The 17129-nt window shown below is 33.5% G+C and overlaps 1 protein-coding gene across 4 annotated transcripts in view; it reads left to right on the top strand.

Moving 5' to 3' along the window:
• Positions 1 to 17129, top strand: part of LOC126888291 (gastrula zinc finger protein XlCGF57.1-like) — a 163548-nt gene that overhangs the window by 58881 nt on the left and 87538 nt on the right. The window contains exon 3 of one of the 4 annotated variants that reach the window (XM_050656427.1): positions 6634 to 15730. The exons of the other annotated variants lie outside the window; for them this stretch is intronic. Within the exon in view, the coding sequence (XP_050512384.1) occupies positions 6634 to 7673 (1040 nt within the window). The 3' untranslated portion in view covers positions 7674 to 15730. Of the gene's footprint in view, positions 1 to 6633; positions 15731 to 17129 lie in introns of those variants that run through there. 4 annotated transcript variants of the gene reach the window in all.

Below are 17129 nucleotides of genomic sequence, written 5' to 3'. Positions count from 1 at the left end.
ATATTACCAAGTTATTTAATTATTGATAAACAATTACTTATCTAAAATTTTAGTTGAAAATTAAAGATTTTGTTGGAAAAATCCGCATTTTCCGGGGAAAATTTTCGTCGAAGTAAATCGGGAAAACCACGTCTCTATGCAGAATTTTATTACGGTGAATTTTTATTTGGGTATTTTTGGTGTAAAGTTAAAATCTTTGGAGTTATAGAGCAAAAATTGAAAAAAAACACGATTTTCGCGCGCCATTTTGTTTATAAAAAAGTAGTACACTATCTGCGGACTTTGCATACCTATATTATTAATGTATACGATCATAAGATTCGATTCCAGCAATAAAATTGCTGGTAAATAACTTTTCCTTGTATTTTGCTAATTAGCCCAGAGTAATACTACAACTTTTTCAACACGCTCTAATATCAAAATCTGACGGACTCAAAGCCTCTTCTCCCAAGCCTCACCCTTGGCAGAATCCTCGTGGGAACATTCACATTATTCGCGGTGTGCAAGTGCTGGGAAGGGATACGCGAAACGATCGTGCGCGAATAGCGGAGAAATAAATTAGGTGCGTTCGCGGGTACAGTTGACAAATTGTCGCCGACAATTTCTAACCTCACTTAATATAAATAATACCGTTAATAGATAAATATACAAGGTATATTTACTTTTAAATTAATATTAATAACTAATTATTAAATTATACTAGGCAAATATACCTTGTATATTTATCTATTAACGATATTATTGATATCATTTTAAAGTGCGCATGCGTTTTGCTGCTAATTTGTCGCCGACAGGCTCCCGCGAACGCACTTAATGCAACTTTCTTAAGAGGATCGGTACGTATTTTCGGCTGCAATGCTATTCAAATGGGGATTCATTTTTTTCGAATCCTGAGAAAACTAATAAGTATTTTTGAAAAATTTAAACGCAGAATGAAAGATTACGTTATTAGCGAGGGCCGACAGTCCCTGAGAACTGCTATAATGTTTATTTTAATAAGTTACAGGGGTGAAAAACTAAGAGAAAATTTAGTGTGATTTTTAATTTCAAATATATCATTCAAAATAAACTTTTTATTTATTCTAAGGGACTTTCGGCCCTCGGTAATAATTTAGTCTTTCATTCTGCGTTTAAATTTTTCAAAAATATTTATTGGTTTTTTCAGGATTCGAAAAAAATGAACACAATGCCGTGGTAATATTTTCCAAATCTATCTTTGTCTTACAACGCACTCAGCCGAATATAATATTGTCAGCATATATTGTCAGTCAGACACTGAAAATCAGTGACAATTATAAATATTTGACATTGTATCGGGAATATGTTGAGTTATTGATTAAATATTATTGATATATAGTGTATTTGATAAATAATTGATTTAAGATGTGAACTTAATAAAAAGTTATTTATTTTGTATTATTTGTGGAAGATCCAAGCAGAGAATACATCAGGATAATATATTCTGTGATCCAAGTATTTTGTTGTTAAAGATGTTCAAAATTGTAAGCGTTCCATAACAATATATTATTAAAAAATCACTAACACTTTTCCTCTTTTCTCGATTAAGTATTAGTCTTTGTTGTACAAATAAATTATTACAATCTCTGAATACATAGTTAGTGAAAAAATTATCACATTTATTAACTGAATTAATAATTTGCAATTATAAAAATAACAGTTATCCAAGAACATTCAAAACCCATCTCTTTAAATTAATGATGACATTTTCAAGTAGAATGACATTCTAGTAATGTTTACATATCCATACCAGTGTGAATTTTACTACACGTAATTTGCCGTGTAAAGACAGAAAAAGTAGGGATACACGTAAAATATTTGCGAATTATGTACCCATAGCCTTAAATAATTCATATTGCCAATTGAAATTGTCAAATTGACGTACATTTCATACTTATTTTCATTTAAGGTGAAACAGTAGCGATCAACAGGTAGCGAAAACGCGTTCCAAGATTGCGGCTGTAATTTTGAATATTTTTTCGAGATATTTGGCACACGTATTCGTAATATAATAAAGAATGGCGGTACAGAGCCCAATTTGAAAAATATATTAATATGTTGAAATTACTCTGTAATTAAATACAATATTATAAAAACGAGCCTGTACCGCCATTAAGAAGAACAAAATAATACACTTTCTTCAAATAAACTTTTTTATCCGATGCCTAGATTTTGTGTCATTTTGGAACTACTAATGAAATAAAAAATTTTAGTACTTAGTTCCAAAATGACACAAAATCTAGGCATCGGATAAAAAAGTTTATTTGAAGAAAGTGTATTATTTTGTTCTTCTTAATGGCGGTACAGGCTCGTTTTTTTAATATTGTATTTAATTACAGAGTAATTTCAACATATTAATATATTGGAACGCGTTTTTGCTACCTGTTGATCGCTACTGTTTCCTCGTAAGAAGAAAAATTATACAGGGTGTTTCATTAATAATTGTCCACATAGGAACTGGAGAAACCTTAGCACAAAATACGAATATTTAACCTAAAACACTTAAATAAAATGTGGTTCCTTACTGAGTTACAGGGTGTTTTATCTAAAAAGTTAAAATCTATTTTTGCTCAACATTTTGAAACTATTCGACGTATCCTTTTCATACTTGGCAGAAAGTGCGACTACTATACACCCTACTAAATTATGATAAACAAGCGTTTCTAGCTACTACCAGAGGCGTACGACAGGGGATAGTGAATGGTTGACCCCTCTCAAATTCTACGCCACTGGAGAAATTACTACTTTAGTGCCATTTTTAGATTTTACCATACTTTCTACGTAAATAATATACTTCTCATTGGTATCGATAAAGTCATTAGTTTTCGAGATATTTGAAGTTGAATATGAAACGGCACACTTATTCTGATTAATTTATGATATGATTCATATGGTTAAAATTTAAAAATTATTTGTACCCTGTACTTAAAAACTATTTGGCATATCCTTATCATACTTGGCAGAAAGTGTAGGTACTGTACACCCTACTAAATTAAGATAAATAAATGTTTCTAGCTACTACCAGAGGCGTACGACAGGGGATAGTGGCTGGTTGACCCTTCACAAATTCTACGCCACTGACAAAATTGCTATTTTAGTGTAATTTTTTGATTTTTTATTACTTTTTATGTAAATAATATACTCTTCATTCGTAACGATAAATGATTAGTTTTCGAGATATTTGAAATTAAAAATGAAGCGACACAATAAATTAATCAAAATAACCGTGCCGTTTCATTTTTAACTTTAAAGATCTCGAAAACTAATGACTTTATCGTTACGAATGAAGAGTATGTGATTTACATAGAAAGTATTGGAGAATCCAAAAATTGAACTAAAATAGCAATTCCGCCAGTGGCGTAGAATTTGGAAAGGGTCAACCATTCACTTTCCCCAGTCGTACGCCTCTGGTAATAGACAGAAACCTTTGTTACAGAGACAGATATAAACAATAGGATCATAATTTTCAAACCATCACCTTTTTATTTTTGTCCTCAATCTCCACACTAAGTTTCATATCTTTAAAATACTCATAACATATATTATTATAATAAAAACTATCGATATCACGAGTGAAAATTGCCAAAAATAGCAAAATTCCAATCAAAAATTAGGTTTTTAGAAAATGTAATCTCAAAAATTGGTATACGTTAAAAAAATGCATTTTCTCGGCTTCCCATGGAGCAATTTTCTTCATTCTTTTTTTGTTCCCAAGTAACTCGAGTAGAGCCATCTAACTAACGCATTATTAAATGTCAAACTTGATTTTGTTTTGTTATAATAGATTAATTTATTTATAAAAAAAGAAAACTACATGTTTTTCCAGTTGTAGACATTTTTTAGATAAACTTACTAGAAGTGTACCTTTTAACATTAAAAACACAAATATTTCTCATTTGAAAGCTGTATAATTCTTTAAACAATCTTTATTTATCAAATTAAAACATTTTGTTATAATAAATAAATTAATTTATTATAACAAAACAAAAGCAACTTTGACATTTAGTAATGCGTTAGTTAGATGGCTCTACTCGAGTTACTTGGGAACAAAAAAAGAATGAAGAAAATTGCTCCTTTAGAAGACGAGAAAATGCATTTTTTTAACGTATACTTACCGATTTTGCTGAGATTACATTTTCTACAACCTAATTTTTGATTGAAATTTTGCTATTTTTGGCAATTTTCACTCGTAATATCGTTAGTTTTTATTTTAATAATATATGTTATGAGTATTTTAAAGATATGAAAATTGGTGTGGAGAAAGAGGACAAAAATAAAAAGGTGATGGTTTGAAAATTATGATCCTATTGTTTATATATTTGCCGTAAATGCCGGTCAACTTTGACCGGTTGTATCTCAGGAACCACTCATCACAATTAAACGTTTTTTCCTTTAAAAGAAGCTTTCTGCCGCTTTTTTTCCAATGCCGTTTTCATGATTTAATTTGATTTAATATTTCCCGAGATATTCTATTTGTTTATAAGCCAAAAAATTGTTTATAAGTTTAAAATATTCCTGAGGCCGCTTAAATAGTCCAATTTCAATTCTGTAAAGTACATTAGATAGGTACAGTGCCTTTTTATAGAAAAATCATAGTTCTTCTTATGTATAGGGAATATTATATGAAAAATCAGTATATCTTAGAGACTACAAAACGCAAAAAATATACAGGGTGTTCCATATGAAATAAGAAAGTTCATTAGATTTCCAGAAAAACGTAAGATCTGACATCAGTGTAATTACGACTATAATATCGGCCGCATTAGAATACCCTTACCCACCCAAATCTATAAAAATAGTCCAAGCCGTTTCCGAGATAATTGAGGGTTTCCATACATGAAACTCACTCTGTATAATAATAATCAATAATTATAAATAACACTGGTCAACAGGTATTTTGAGTCTGAGTTCTGTACCTCTGATTTTGATTACTTACCTATGCCTAACTAAAGACAGAAAAAATATTTTTATCTAATAAAGTTTTGCTTTTGTACCTACTTACCAGAACGACATTTCAAATTTTATGAAAAAGCACTATTCTTTAATTTAAATTATTTTTAAAAGTAAACAAATTTTGAATTATATATTTTTAACTCTAATTATAAAAGAACGGTATATATAAAACCCATAAATACAAAAAACAATACAAATAAAACTTTAAAATATCAACAGTTTTGGTATTTTTATTGTGTAAACAAGGGCCGTCTCGTGGGAGCCCACAAACGTAGTTACCATCATGTTTTCATTATACTCTCCTCGATACCGTTGATCAAAGTTCATTACATCTTGGTAAAGACATTCCATATGCTCTTCTGAATATGCACCCAAGTTGTCTTTAAACTGATCCAAGTGAGCATGTAGCATGTGTACTTTAAGAGACATCCTGCAACCCATGACTATGAAGCTTCCAATCATATTAGGAATAAGCTCTTTGTAATTGTGAGCCCATGATAGTTTTGGAAATTTTTTTTTAATTGAAAGGCCTCTGAATCTTAACAAAGACAACCTTTACGAAATTATGATCCTATTTATATCTTTGTCGTAAATGCCGGTCAACTTTGACCGGTTGTATCTCAGGAACCACACACTTTTTTTCCAATGCCGTTTTCATGATTTAATTTGATTTAATATTTCCCGAGATATTATATTTGTTAATAAGCCAAAAAATTGTTTATAATTTTAAAATATTCCTGAGACCGCTTAAATAGTCCAATTTCAATTCTGTAAAGTACATTAGATAGGTAAAGTGCCTTTTTATACAAAAATCATAGTTATTCTTATGTATCATAATTATTGTGGTTATTATAACGACCGTTAATTTTAATGAACAATTCAATTGTTGCTAAAGTGTTTATTCGATTTCCATCGGCTTCTGAAATTATAATCTATATGAAAAAAACCTTATATTACCAAGTTATTTAATTATTGATAAACAATTATCTAAAATTTTAGCTGAAAATAGGATTTTGTTGGAAAAATCTGCATTTTCCGGGGAAAATTTTGGTCAAAGTAAATCGGGAAAAACACGTCTCTATGCAGAATTTAATTACGGTGAATTTTTATTTGGGTGTTTTGGTGTAAAGTTAAAATATTTGGAGTTATAGGGCAAAAATTGAAAAAAATACGATTTTCGGGCGCCATTTTGTTTATAAAAAAAGTAGCACACTATCTGCGGACTTTGCATACCTATATTATTAATATACACAATCATCAGATTCGATTTAAGCAATAAAATTGCTGGTAAGGGGCCGTCCATTAATCACGTGAGGTTTCTATTAGCATTTTTTAACCCCCCTTCCCCTTGGTGATACATTTTGAGGTTTAAGACCACGTATATCACGTGGATTAAGACATTTCGTGATTTTTTATAGACCCCCTCCCCCCTTTCGAGCCTGACGTGATTAATAGACGGCCCCTAAATAACTTTTCCCAAAAATGGCCTATTCTCCGATAATCTGCCCAGACTATATCTCCGGTTCTAGAAAACGTAGAACCTTTATTTTTATTTTTTTGCTGACGAAATCTTAACTGAAAACCATTCTCTCTTTACCGTTTCCAAAATTACTATTTTTGTGTTTGTTTCGTTGCTATTTTAATAGATTACTATGGTTTTAGGTTTCAAATATGAAGATAGACTAACTGATGAAAACAACGAATTAAAAAATCAGGTTATAACTAACCAATTGAACCAATGTACAACTGACAGTAGGAAAGTAAATACCGTTGAAAAATCTTTTGCTTGTCAGATTTGTTTTAAAAAGTATCCATTGAAGGAAAGTTTAAAAAGACACATGGCAGTGCATACTGGTGAAAAACCATTTGGATGTGAAATATGCACAAAACAGTTTGTAACGCCCTATGAGTTAAGAATACATATGGTGGTGCATACTAATGAAAAACTATTTAAATGTGAAATTTGCACCAAAAAGTTTTCGCGAAGTTCTGATTTAAAAATACATTTGAGATTTCACAGTGGAGAAAAACCAATTGAATGTGAAATATGCACAAAACAGTTTTTACAAAATGGTCACTTGAAAATTCATATGATGAGAACGCACACTGCTGAAAAACTGTTTGGATGTGAAATATGCACAAAACAGTTTGTAACACAGAGTGAGTTAAAAAAACATATGATGGTGCATACTGGCGAAAAACCATTTGGATGTGAAATATGCACAAAACAGTTTTCACGAAGTGATCACCTAAAACTTCATATGAGAAGCCATACTAGTGAAAAACCGTTTTGTTGTGAAATATGCACAAATCAGTTTTCACGAAGTGATCGCTTAAAAGTTCATATGAGAAGCCATACTAGTGAAAAACCATTTTGTTGTGAAATATGCACAAAACAGTTTGTAACAAAGAGTGAGTTAAAAAAACATATGGTGGTGCATACTGGCGAAAAACCATTTGGATGTGAAATATGCACAAAACAGTTTTCACGAAGTGATCACTTAAAAGTTCATATGAGAAGCCATACTAGTGAAAAACCATTTTGTTGTGAAATATGCACAAAACAGTTTTCACGAAGTGATAGCTTAAAAGTTCATATGAGAACCCATACTAGTGAAAAACCATTTGGATGTAAAATATGCACAAAACAATTTACACAAAATGCTCATTTGAAGGGCCACATGAGAACGCACATTGCTTAGAAACCATTTAGATGACAAATATGCACAAAACAGTTTGTAACACAATGTGTTACAAATACACAATATAGTTGTGCATCTTGGTGAAATACGGTATGCGGCAAAATAAACAGTACTGAAATTCGTATGCCTCAAATTTGTATGTGTCAGTCGCCGAAACGCACTCGGTGGTTTCCGAACGTATGAGTTATAACGTGTGTGAATGTCGTGATAAGGTTAGGTGAAAATTGATTGAGATTTGGTGTTTCTAAATTTGCATACATTCGTGATCAGTGACTCGTTCAACCCCTTTTAACTACAGCCCTTTCAATAATAAGGACTTTGAACCGATGAAACTTACAGATCATATAAACAATATATACACCAGTCAAGAAACTTGTGAAGTCGTAACGATTAAGTTCATTTAAGATACTAATTAGGGGGTGACTTTCTCGATTTTTTTACCAAAACCAAAAGGGACTAACTTTATTTTGAGCGTAACTTGTTTAATTTTGTTGCTAGAATTTTTTTTTATAAAACAAAAATGAAGCTTTTTTAAACACTATAAATAAGTTGTAATGAGTTTTCCCCGAAATGTGCTTCATTTTTGGTTATTTCACGTTAAAGTATTCCATTTGGAATTTGACTAATATGAACCTATTTTTTATTAGCTATAACTCTGCTTCTACTAGGTGTAGAGACGTGATATATACACCATTTTTTTAAATTTTTTACAGGCTATATTTTGCTGAGAATGTTTTTTCGACAAAATACTTACTATTTGAGTTATTTGCGAAAAACCGTCTAAAAGCGTGGTTATTTTGTTGAAAAAATGAACATATTCACTGCCAAATAACTCGAAAAGTATTGACTTAGTGAAAAAACTCTATAGAACAAAAGTTACTTAAAATTAGCTAGTTTATCCATTTCCTGACTTTCTTTGGATGAATATTTTTTCACCCTCAAGAGGGGGGTGAAACCCCCCCCCCCAGGGCAAAAGTACACATCGGTACAATATCACTTTTTTTCTTTGACTTGTTAGCTATGTGTATGCCAAATTCCATGTCAATCCAAGCGGTTCTTTAAAATTTAGAGGTTTTGCAATATTTTACCGTTAAAGAACGGACTAAAATTAAAACGCGATGTTTTAGAATAAAACGTGCCAAAAACTCTTATGGCGAGCTCCTAGAAAAAGGATTGAGTTGAATTTAAGTACTTCGTAATTTCTAAAATTATTTTTTTATTTGTGTTTTTGAACCTTGAAAATCGTCATTATTCGATTTTTTCCACTTTTAAATTGTTTAGAACTCGGAAACGAATAATTTTATAGAAAAATTACAAAAGATCTTTTTTGTCCCCAATGATCCAAAGAACCTTAAGTAATATTTAACCGAGCCGAAAAAATTGATTTTTATAATTTGTTTAAAAATTTTTTTTAATAAATGTAGCAATAACTCCGAAATTATGGCATTTAGGTATAGGGAATGTAACATGAAAAATAATCAGTATTTCTTTAGGACTTAAAAACGCAAAAATATACAGGGTGTTCCATTTGAAATAAGAAAGTTTATTAGATTTCCAGAAAAACGGAAAGTCTGACAACAATGTAATTGCCATTATAATATCGGCCGCCTCAGAAAACCCTTACCCACCATTCCCACCAAAATCTATAAAAATCGTGCAAGCCGTTTCCGAGATAATTGAGTGTTTCCATACACAAAACTCACTCTGTATAGAAGAGTATATTTAGAAATTGAATTAATGATGTCATGCTACTATACATTAGACACAGTACGTAAATCGCTCAGCTGGACACAGGTAATATACATTGAGAGAATTGTGGCAATTGCGCTAACCTGTGTTAGTTGAAGCTTCTGTTCGAGTACGAGTTTTTGGTGCGATAGAGCTGTTAGAACGAATAGAATGAGTTGGTTTTGAAGCAAGGTTGTCCATAAATAAATCAAAAACAAAGTTTACTCTACCTAATTTTTAAAATATTTTTTATTTAAAAACTAATTTCAAAACTAAACAGTTTTCCCATTCCCTTAGGCCAAAAATATTTAGCTACTACATTGTCATATTTTGACGTTTATTTGTATCAGTCGCAATAAGTTGTCAATTTTGAGGTTAATTCCCCTTAATGCTAACAACCATATTGTCATCGAGAGAGATCAGTTGCCACAATGATCTCAATATAATACAATGTATGTATTTATGTATCTAAATATATACAACGTATGTTCCCTATGTCCAGCTGAATGATTTACGTACTGTATATAATAGCATGACATCATGAATTCAATTTCTAAATATATTCTTCCATATATATTTATTTTTCTTAATATGTATGCGAGTTGGGGTGTTATGAATAGGACAAGATTTTCCTATTGGGCTGACCAACTATCCCTATATAAATAATGCTTATAGGTATTAAGTTCCTTTAAGTTTCCTAACTGGCGTGTTTATTTTGTTGAATTTGTCTTTTTGTACTTTCGGTTTCATTTCAGCTAATATATTTTTATGTTTGAACAATTTTTTTCTTTAATTTTGGACCTTGTTTGGGGGAGATATTTCCTCATTTTCCCTCCACGTAGATCCGCACTGGCCAGAGGGCATCTTTAACATCTGTTTTATCAGGAACATGCGTTATTGTGAATAATGTTTGCAAGGCCATGTCATGTATACTAGATATATAAATAATCATAAACATGTCAATATTGATTTTAGTACTGTTTATTGTGCCGCTTACTGTAGGTACTATTCGAATGTGAAGTTTTCTCAAAATAGTTATCACAAGTTCTAATTTAAAAATGAAGGGTCAGGGGAAGGAACGATGCGTGTATATCTGGAAGCATTTTCAGTAAAATGAAAAACAAAGTTACATATTCATTGTTTTTCCCCCTTGGGTCCAATCTTCTAATGTGTTTTCAAGATGATTCTCATCGTTATTTACCCTTGGCCATTCACAGATTGATAGTACTTTTTCTAAGCTAATAGGTAGCACAAGAATTGTAAAATGACCAAATATTGACATTTATCGTTTTTCCCTCTGACCCTTCAAATACATTTGAGAATTCACACTGGAGAAAAACCATTTGTGAAATTTGCAGTCAACGATTTATTGTAGCAAATAAAGATTTAAAAAGACGTCAACACATTCTAAGGCAGGCCGCACATCAAAGAAACATGAAACGTGAAACATGAAACAAATAAATCGTAAAAAAAGTAACCGTTTCATGTGATACGCTAATCGATGAAACAAAAATAAAATTTGTATATTCGGCAATGGATAGTGACGTGGTCGTTGCTGTCGGCGCCACTCTTTAATTGCTTTTTAATATTAAAGAAACGTAAAACATAAAACGTGAAACATGAAACAAATAAATTGTGAAGAACGAAACCGTTTCATGTTATATAGTGTAGGAAACAGAGGTTGAACTTCGCAAACTTGACACAAGTCCGGTTTTATTTTTTTTCTAGTATATCAAGGTGTGCTTTTGATGGGACTAACTTTTTCTTAAAAGATTTCGCCCCGGAACACCCGGGGTGGTTTAACATCCGTTTAAAGGGGGTAGTTTGTGGTTTTTGCGAAACGTAGCCCTTTCTGTACGTTATTGCAAAAATGTCCTTAATAGAAATATGAAGAGAACCGTATTTCCTACAATTTATTCCGCGACAGCATATGTCTATTACCCACCGTTTAGCGGGGTTGGCGCTCCAAAGTTGACAAGTTTTTAAAAAAGATGTTTGGAAATCAAGAAGCAACCCAGCGGCAATTAATCATAAATAAGTGTCTGATTTTTTGGTATAGGTTTCACTTAAGGGCAATTGTTCATTTTTTAATTACAGGGTATAATAATAATAATATCGTATGGCATTTTTGCCGGGGAGATCCTTTCGGACAGTTCCGGCGCCATTTACATCTTTAACCCTGTTTCAAGTAACTAGTGCCGATTTACACTAGCCCAGGGGGACCGACGGCTTAACGTGCTCTACGAGTCACGGTGAGACGGCTCGTGTCATTATTGGAAATGAAAATGGTTTGTCTTTGGCAGGGCTCCATCCCACGTGCACTGGCGTATGAGGCCAGCGATTATGCCGTTACTCCACGGCCGCTCACGAATTACAGGGTGTTAAATTTTAAAAAGTCCCTTTTTATACCACCTGAACCGCTTATGCTAGCGTAAAAAATTTCTCGGCGATTACCCACGTACAAGTTTTATTTACAAATTTGTATAATTCACCCCCATATCTTCCCCGAAACTACCCCTAAAAAAAAAGGAAAATGAATAAAGAAAATATGCAAAAATTGACTCTGGGCCACTACTGTGGCTTTAGGGTGCAAAGAAAGTAAAATATGTATAGGTCATAATATGTAGCAGACAGTGTGCTCTTTTATTTGTCATAAGTATATTATTAATAAAATGAATAGGTGACGAAAAAAAAAACAAAAACTGGAACCACCAAAGCATTTCTGAGGTTTGCGGCGCCACTGTGCCGTAACGGTTGCTTATACGAAAAAACATGCATAGGACCTTATTTGTAGAGCAAATGGTGGTCTTTAATCCTGTATAAGCGTTGTTTCAAAAAAATATACAGGAAATGAAAAAATCGTAAAAACATGCTCGCCAAACTTATTTTCAGGGATAGGGACAGCTTCCGCAGGGATGTTGCAATAACCATAATATATATTTATAAAAAAAACCCTACTGATGGAGTAGGATTTTTTCCTACCCCCTTTAAAGGAATGAAAATGGGTGTTCCGGGGCAAATCTTTTAAGAAAAATTTAGTCTCATAATAAGCACCCCTTGATATACCAAAAAAAAAATAAAACCGGACTTTTGTTAAATTTGCGAAGTTTAATCTCCTTTTCCTACACTAATATACTAATCAAAGAAACAAAAATAAAATTTGTATAGTAGATAGTGGAAAGTGATGGTGACGAGGTCGTTTGAATAAACTCTTTTATAACTGTCCAAAAATCATAACCATAGTACATAATATTTGGTTGCAAACGAATTAAATAATCATCTTGCTAATTTTCAATAATTTTATAGAATGAGTATTCAAACATTTACATTGTTTTATTGTGGGTCCTGGTTTAAAAAAAACGATATTTTCTTGTTATTGTCTATTCATGTACCACTCCAGGTTATAATTGTACAACTCTTTGTTCTGCTCCACCACAGAAACCAATGCAATATTAAATTCTTGGTCGGGATTCATTTTACGCACGTAATTAATTATTCAAAACAATGAAACTGATATCGAAAAATAGAACACGTCCTATTTCATGAAACACGTTTCAAGAAGATAAAAATGTTTCATGGGCATGAATCACCTTCGTTTCATAGATATGCGGACGTCTATTTGTTTAACAGTGTTTTATTTCCATGAAACGTATTTCACGTTTCATGTTTCTTTGGTGTGCGCCTTCGGAAGATAAAAATGTTTCACACGAATGAATCACACTCGTTTCATTGGTATTATGCGGACTTCTATTTGTTTAGCATTGTTTTATTTTCATGAAACGTGTTTCATGTCTTAAAAAATGGTATTTGTAAAACTATTTGTATGTGAAATATTTACAAAACGATTTTCACAAAAAGCTCACTTTAGAGTTCAGATAACAAGGCATACTAGAGAGAGACTCATTAGCAGTATTTAGCTCATATAAATAACGTTGACATAACCATCGTGTTTTAGATTTAGTGTTGGAAATAGAGTGGAAATATATACAACTATATAGGCAAAAATGAACAACATATGTATTTATTTACCCGACGTCCTCATTCTCGAAAAATTCAGAGTGAGTTTTATGTATTTAAACCCTCAATTATCTCGGAAACGGCTTGCGCGGTTTTTATATGTTTTGGTGGGTAAGGGTTTTCTAATGCGGCCGATATTATAGTCGTAATTATATTGATGTCAGCTCTTTTATTTTTCTAGAAATCTAATGAACTTTCTTATTTCAAATGGAACATCCTGTATATTTTTTGCGTTTTGAAGTCCTTAAGAAATATTGATTATTTTTCATGTAATATTCCCTATACCTAAATGCCGTAATTTCGGAGTTATGCTAGATTTATTTTAAAAAAATTATAAACAAATTTTACAAATCATTTTTTTTGCCCGGGCACACATTATTTTAGGTTCTTTGGATCGTTGGAACAAAAAAGGTTTTTTGTAATTTTTCTATGAAGTTAATCGTTTCCGAGTTACATAATAAACAATTTAAAACTGAAAAAAATCAAAAATGTCTATTTTTAAGGCTCAAAAACAAGTAAAAAAAATATTATTTTTAGAATCACGAAGTATCTAAATTCAAGTTTCCTTATTTTATGAGGTTCCGATAAGTAATTTGGGCTTATTTCATTTTAAAACATTCTTCTTCTTCTTCTTCTTAACTCAGGCGAGACTCGTTAGTCTCTGGCACTTGGTCATAAGACCTTTGTACCAAACCCTGTTCTTCTCCTTAAACTTTAATAAGTCCTGTGGCCTCAACGAAGGCCAACAGTTTTCTTATTGGTAGTTTTAAGATCTCTTCTGGTTCAAACCTCATTTGACCAGTGAAGTTCTGCCTTACATCACCTAGCACACTGCAATAGCATAGTATGTGTATGGCAGTTTCTTCTTCCATTTCGCACTTTCTGCACCATGGTTCATTCACCTTACCTAGTTTGTATAGGTGATTTCTTAAACGACAATGTCCAGTCACCATTTCAGTGACCGTTTTGATCTCTCGTTTATTGAGGTTCATCAAACTGTTCGAGAGTTTTTTCTCAATATTCTTGATTATTTTTTTAGTCTGGATTTGCCCTTGAGTGGTTCTCCATTTATTTTGATGATTCTTTATCAGCCATTTCTGAACCTCGTTTTTCATAGCATCTTTAGTGATGCCACAGAAAGGTCCTGGGCCTTCAAAAGTTTTTCTCGAGCCTTGTTTCGCTAACATATCTGCTCGTTCGTTCCCATGCACCCCTTCATGACCCGGCACCCATATTAAAGACACTTTGTTGTCATTTGCCAGGTTCTTGAGGAGATCTTTGCAGTTTCTCACCAGTTTTGATTTGGTGAGAGGGTTCTTTACAGCCAGAATAGCCGATTGGCTATCTGTGTAAATGTTGATTCTCTTAGCTTTAGGGTCCTCATCAATTATTTCATCAATGCAGGCCACCAAAGCAAAAACTTCAGCCTGGAACACCGTTGTATGTTGACCTAGGCTGTAAGATTTATTATAGTTACATGTTTGCCCAAAGACTCCTGATCCAGTACCATGGGCAGTTTTAGATCCATCAGTGAACCGTATTAAGTCTCCATTAATGTTTGGGACTTTTTGTTCTCTAGATGGTATAATTGTGTTAATCTTCTCAGTGAAGATTAGTTCTGGTGTCATCATATCTAAGTTCATCATAAATATGTATTCCTCAAGTATAGTCCCAGTAATGTCTGTGTGGCTATTCAATACATAATTTGGCCTCCAAGTATTGTTTGCTTTGAGCCTCAGGATGGTCATAAAGGCTACCGCCGAAATATACAATTCCAGCGGAGGGAGACCTGTGATAGCCTCTAATGAAGCCGTTCCTGTACTATTCAAGGCTCCTGTTATATTTAGAAGCGCTTGTCTTTGTAGGGTGGTGAGAGTGATCACACAAGATTGCAAAGCCGTCTTTCTCCACCAGAGTACTGACCCATAAGTAACTGTCGGTCGTATCACTGATGTGTACAACCAACATATCACCTTTGGTTTCAATCCCCAGGTTTTACCTACAACTCGTCTGCAGTTCCAGAAGAGTCGCTTAGCCCTATTGGTTATATTGGTAATATGAGTATTCCAATTGAGTTTCGAATCCAGGGTTACCCCTAGATACTTAACCTCATTGGTTCTTTCCAGTACCTCTCCAAATAATTTCAGCTCACTCAGTCCAGTAAGCTTCCTCTTATTTGTAAAGGCTACCAGTTTAGTTTTAGAAGGGTTCACGGAGAGGTTCTCTTTCAGACACCAGTTCTCTATGTAGTGAAGGGCATATCGCATCTGATACGCAACAGTGCTGGGAAATTTTCCCCTAGTTACTATCACGATATCATCTGCGAAACCCTGGACCCAGATTCCTTGGGCGCTTAGCCCATGAATCAGATCATCGACAACTATGTTCCATAATGACGGTGACAATACACCGCCTTGAGGGCATCCCTTAGTTGCCCTCAGATTTATGGTATCTTCATGCGTATCTGTGGATATTATTCTGCTCTGAAGCATCTGAATAATCCACTTGCATGTTGTGTTGTTGATTTTCTTCCTCACCAGTGCGCTTTGTATAGACTCGATTGAGGTATTATCAAATGCACCTTCTATATCTAAAAATGCAGCAAGGGCGACTTCTTTCTGATACAGACTCCTTTCGAGTTCCGACACTAGATTGTGCAGGGCGGCTTCACCTGATTTCCCTGCCTGATACGCCCATTGCCGTTGGTGCAGTGGATTTTCATTTAAATTGTTTTTCTTGATGTGTTCGTTCAAGATTTTTCCATGGTTTTTAACATGAATGAGGTCAGACTTATAGGCCTGTAGGATTTTGCTAAGATGTAATCTGTTTTTCCTGGTTTGGGAATAAACGCCACCCTTGCCCTTCTCCAAGCTTTGGGAATGTATCCCAGAGCATGGCTAGCTCTAAATATTGTGATCAGTGGACCCATGATTATTTCCAGACCCTCCTGGAGAAGCTTAGGAAATATACCATCCGGTCCCGCAGTTTTATAAGGTTTAAAAGTTTCAATAGCCCATCTGACCTTGTGAGAACCAAAGATCTCGTCAGAGGTCAGCCAGTCCCTTTTGGTTGGGCTATTGTTTGCTTGAGGATTGTTATTAGCAGTCAATTGCGTCGACCCTGGAAAGTGAACACTTAAAAGATGCTCTACAGCCTCCTTCTCTGTGTCCGTATACTTCCCATTGGGCAATTTCATTGACTTGGGTTTGTTAATGTTATCTCTTTTGAGGATTCTGTTAACCCTGGCGCTTTCAGGTACACTTTCAATGTTTTCACAGAATTCTCTCCAGGATCTTTCCTTAGCGGATTGGATTTTCTTATTATAGCGGATCTTTCCTTAGCGGATTGGATTTTCTTATTATAGGTTTTCAGTTTAGCCTTATATGCTTCCCAATCACCTGATTTCTTCGCCCTATTGAAGAGACTTCTTGTTTCTCTTTTGAGATCAGACAGCTCCTTATTCCACCAAGTTACTTGCCTGGGAGGGTGACTTTCTTTTAACGGGCAGTTTTCCTCATATGAGACGACTATTGCATGCTGCAACCAGTCTACTGCCATCTCAACCTCAGCATTGTTTTTTGGCCTTTTAGGATAATTCCGTACCCTTGTTCCAAGATCCCTCTTAAAGGATTCCCAATCGGTCACCTTAGGGTCTCTATAGAACCTTGGTTCCGGTTTGACTGAGTTTATCTCAAAGCATATGTATGCATG

Source organism: Diabrotica virgifera, chromosome 7 (genome assembly GCF_917563875.1).
Source record: "Diabrotica virgifera virgifera chromosome 7, PGI_DIABVI_V3a".
NCBI classification, from domain to species: domain Eukaryota; kingdom Metazoa; phylum Arthropoda; class Insecta; order Coleoptera; family Chrysomelidae; genus Diabrotica; species Diabrotica virgifera.
The sequence above is the reverse complement of the archived record's forward strand: the minus strand, read 5'-3'. Positions and strand labels throughout refer to the sequence as shown.